Genomic DNA, 3,836 nt, shown 5'->3' with positions numbered 1-3,836 from the left:
ATCCCCACCACCATCAAAGGGCCTGGGGTGGGGGGCGGTTGGTTATTCCATATCCCCTAAGTCCTGGGCACCAGGACTGGTCCACAGGAGTCTGCTGTGGGTATAGTTAAAAACATTGCGTTGTACATGTGAAAACGTGTTCCAAGGGTAGATCTCACAGCAAGTGTTCAATGCACAACACTGTGAATGTACTTAAGGTCACTAAGTCATACACTTAAAAGTGGTTAAAATGGTAAATTTTGTGGGAGGAAAAAAAAAAGGAAAACGAACCACTTGCTGTTATTGTGATCACCCCTCCCTTCCCACCCCTCCCCAAATAATGGAGATGTCACCATTGCAACACCCACTTTACTTAGGCAACAGAAAAATAGATCAGGGCCAGAAACAGTTGTGTCTCCAGATAGACTGGCACCGGCAGATGGGAGTCTGGGGGACTGGCTCTCACCCCCAAGGGTGTTTCTCTGGCCTCACTGATCTTGGGGGCCCAGGTCCTTGAGGGAGGAGGGGGGTGGACATCTGCCTGCCTCAGCCCCTGGTCAGTTGGACTTGAGCCTGGGGCTCTGGAAGGCCGACAGGGCGATGAGGACCTGGGCCGCATAGTAAGTGGCCATGACCACCAGGTGGGCATGGGGCAGGGGATGGACGAAGAGGTTCCAGGCCAGCACGGCATCTGAAAGCGTGAAGAGCAGGGCGCCCCAGCAGGTACTCCCGCCCCTGGCCAAGCCACGCCACAGCATAACGGCCAGGACCAGGGAGTAAGCCGTCAGGGGCAGGACCATGTCAGGCGGGAGGTGCCAAAGCAGGAGGCCATAATATGGGATGGAAGCCAGGAGAATAGGCAGCAGGAGGCCAGGCTTCAGGGGAGTGAGGCCGAAGGCCCAGAGGTAGAGCAGGTGGGCCACGGCGAAGGCAGCCATGCCTGGAGGAGACAGGGGTGGGTGCACCTGCTGAGACCCCTGCTTCCCAGCATCACCTCGTTGCCCTCAGAGCCTGAGAAAAAGGGCCTTCCCCAAGCACCAGCTCCCACCCTGGCCACACCACCCCATCTGCCAGGATTACAACGCTGGCCTCCTTGGTGGTCCTCTTTCCCCCTGCTCTTGGCGCCAGAATGACCTAAAAACGCGCACTGCATCCCATCCTCACCCTGCTCAGAACTGCCCACTGACTGACACCCCATCTTGCTCAGCCCCTAGTCGGCTTCACCCAGCAGGCACACCCACCCCAGGGCTTCTGCACTTGCTGCCCCTCTGCCCGGAAGGGCCTTCCCTGGAAGGGCACCGGGCTGGCACCCTGCACCCGCTTCAAGACTTTACCTTCTCGGCGAGGCTGTCCTCGACCAGCGTACTCAGGACTGTGACCTCTGGACACTCACAGCCTCAGGTAATGCTGCCCGCGCCCTCATGGAAGGAGAGCTCCTCGGGGCCCAAGGTTTGGGTATGTCTCCCTCACTGCCGTCCACTTCCCAGTGCCTTTACACGCCAACTGGCTCAAGCACTCGGCAGGGGCTCTGTTGGGGAGTCGCCCCCTGTACCCCGGACACCCCCCCACCCGGGGTCCAGAAGGGACAACACAACACAGCCCCTCTCACCATGGAGGAAGGCCTCAGGCCAGACGAGGCAGGAGTCCCCCACAGCTGAGCACAGAAGGGCCCCCTGCAGGAGCAAGCTGTAGCTCCCGCCGGGGTACACGGTCCACAGGAACACCACCAGGTAGAGGATGGGCAGGCACTTGATCAGGGCACCGACCCAGGACGGCTGGTTCTCAGGGTTCCAGAGGAGAAAGTAGACGGCACAGGTGAGGAAGAACGGGCTCAGCCACCTGCCCACATGCGGCTGCTTCGGGGGACAAAGGGGCCGCTGAGCCACTGGAACTCAGCCCAGCCCCCAGGCCCTGGGACCAGGCTCCAGAACCCTCCTGGCTTTGGTCTCAGCCAGTTCCCAGCCTTTGGGGGTCAGGCCCCACATGGCCAGGAGTTGGGAGTCAGGGCTTCCATCCCGCCCCCACCCAGGGACGCCAGCCATGCTGTCCAGGGTAGGGGGGCAGCTGCACAGGGACCAGGACATCCAACCCCACAGAACCCAGCCCCCCAATTCTTCCAGGTCATGTGGGTTCCCAGGAGCCCAGGCCCAGCTCCCACCCCACACTCCGTGGCTCTCACTTGAGCTGAAAAGCGAGGTTTTCCAGGCAGCCCCTCTTCCCGGGTGTCCATGTCAACGTGTGACCCACCCAAAGTGGCCTGCATGTGGGCACCGGTGGCTTTGGGGGTGGAGGGGACGGCGTGTGGTTACACGTTAACCCGAGGAGCGTCCTGTGGACTCTGGGACTGATAACAGGGCCCAGGGAGGTGCTGCCCCCACCCTGGGGATGGCCCTGCCTGGCACCTGCTGATAAGGTGCCCACTGGGACCCAGGGGTCTCTCCTCCTCCACAGCCCCCTTCCCCTGGCTTCGTCTCTTGCCTAGGGAGCCATGGCTGCCAACGCCCCTCCCACTGTGCTGTGCCTGGCAGGTCAGAAGGGAATGGGGTGCGGAATTTCAATGCCCTCCCCTCCATGAGCTGGGGGGAAGGGCAGGGGACCAGAGCCCAGGGACAGGTCGGGAGACTCCCTCCTCCCCTCGCCGTCCTCGGCCCTGGCCTTCCCTCAGGAGTGCCCACCACAAACGCCTGCTGAACCAACAGGAAGGAGCTGAACCAGGAGGCCGTGCCAGCCCTCAGCTCCAGGGAAGGCTTCCCGCACATGTCCACCAGCGCACCTGGCATGTTCTTTACCTTTCCGTTGGAAGACATGGACCCGCTGGGCGCCCACCTGTCTGGCTTGGTTGGCTGCCCCCAACTACCACTGCTCCACCAAGGGGAAAGGGTTCAGGGGACATGGCTTCTGCAACACGCTGGGCAGGTGAGGGGGTGCTGGGAAGGGGGCTGGTTAGAAGCCCACTCACCACACCTCCCAGAGCCTGCGCGTGTGGACAGGGGACGGCTCGCTGGGACCAAGACCCACGTGAGGCCGGGTAGTGTTCAGCTCCTCCAGGAAACGCTTAGCAGTCTCAGCAGAAGTTACCCCACAGCAGAGCCTGGAGGTTGAGGACCCTAATTCCATGCTCCAAGGGTCCCACCCCAGAGGCCACGATGCGGGAACAGCTCAGGCTCCCCGACCCCATGTCCCAGAACTCAAGGTCTGAGCAGCAAGAGTCTTAAACTGTCTTCCTTTATTTGTTTATATTTGCAATATGAAACAGAAGCTCGGCACAAACACACGCACACTCACGCCAGCCTGGGGAGAGGGAGCTGGGACAAGGTCACTTGGCAGCTGGGCTGGATCCCAGACCCTTGGGAGTAGGACGGGGACCCCAGCCAGACCCCCACCCCAGAGTCCATGGGAGATGGGGGGGTCTCAGTGAGTGCGTGAGGGCCCCAAGGGAATGTCACTGGGGAGGCCCCCTGGGACCAGGACCCCCAGCTCCCTCCCACAGAGCTGGCTGGGCCAGGTGGAGGGTCTTTTAGCTCCCAGCCTGGGTCAAAGTGCAGGGTCCGAGGCAAGGGGATTTGGGCAAAGGCACGACCCCCACTCGGGCCCTCCCCCAAGGTGGACCTGAGCTGAAAGGCCAAGTGTGGGTGTGGGCGTCTGCACCGGAGGGTGGGTGGGCATGGTGGGAGGGGAGGGTGGGTGGCAGCCTCAGGACCCTCACCACAGCGGCCCCAGTGGGACAGGGTGAAGGTCCAAGCCACTGCCACCCAGTCCTGCTTCCTTCTGGCTCCCCGCCTACCCACTCTCTCCCCCCTCGAGATATATATATATATATATATATATATATATATATATATATATATATATATATA

At 61.2% G+C, this 3,836-nt stretch overlaps 2 protein-coding genes across 5 annotated transcripts in view; both read right to left on the bottom strand.

Moving 5' to 3' along the window:
- Window positions 1–330: 330 nt before the first annotated feature.
- On the bottom strand, window positions 331–2,415 carry TMEM86B (transmembrane protein 86B). 2 transcript variants are annotated; one of them, XM_027097238.1, is made up of 3 exons: window positions 2,159–2,415; window positions 1,589–1,835; window positions 331–919 (listed from the first exon to the last, which is right to left on the bottom strand). In XM_027097238.1, the coding sequence occupies exons 1-3, from the start codon at window positions 2,240–2,242 to the stop codon at window positions 537–539; spliced, it is 714 nt and encodes a 237-aa protein (XP_026953039.1). In that variant the 5' UTR covers window positions 2,243–2,415; the 3' UTR covers window positions 331–536. The 2 variants fall into 2 exon arrangements, with proteins under 2 accessions (XP_026953039.1, XP_026953040.1); XM_027097239.1 differs by having other exon boundaries at window positions 1,589–1,832.
- PPP6R1 (protein phosphatase 6 regulatory subunit 1) overlaps window positions 2,159–3,836 on the bottom strand; it is a 25,374-nt gene continuing 23,696 nt past the window's right edge. For 2 of the 3 annotated variants that reach the window (XM_027097235.1, XM_027097237.1), the window contains one exon: window positions 3,186–3,836. This exon is cut by the window's right edge and continues 384 nt beyond it. Coding sequence is in view for 1 of the 3 variants with exons in the window: in XM_027097234.1 (XP_026953035.1) it covers window positions 2,211–2,256; window positions 2,939–3,070 (178 nt within the window). In the remaining 2 variants the exon portion in view is untranslated. Of the gene's footprint in view, window positions 2,257–2,938; window positions 3,071–3,185 lie in introns of those variants that run through there. The other variant, XM_027097234.1, reaches the window with a different exon arrangement.

Source organism: Aethalodelphis obliquidens, unplaced genomic scaffold (genome assembly GCF_003676395.1).
Source record: "Aethalodelphis obliquidens isolate GAN/ISIS:26980383/991018 unplaced genomic scaffold, ASM367639v1 scaffold113, whole genome shotgun sequence".
NCBI lineage: Eukaryota > Metazoa > Chordata > Mammalia > Artiodactyla > Delphinidae > Aethalodelphis > Aethalodelphis obliquidens.
This window is presented reverse-complemented; position numbering and strand designations above follow the sequence as displayed.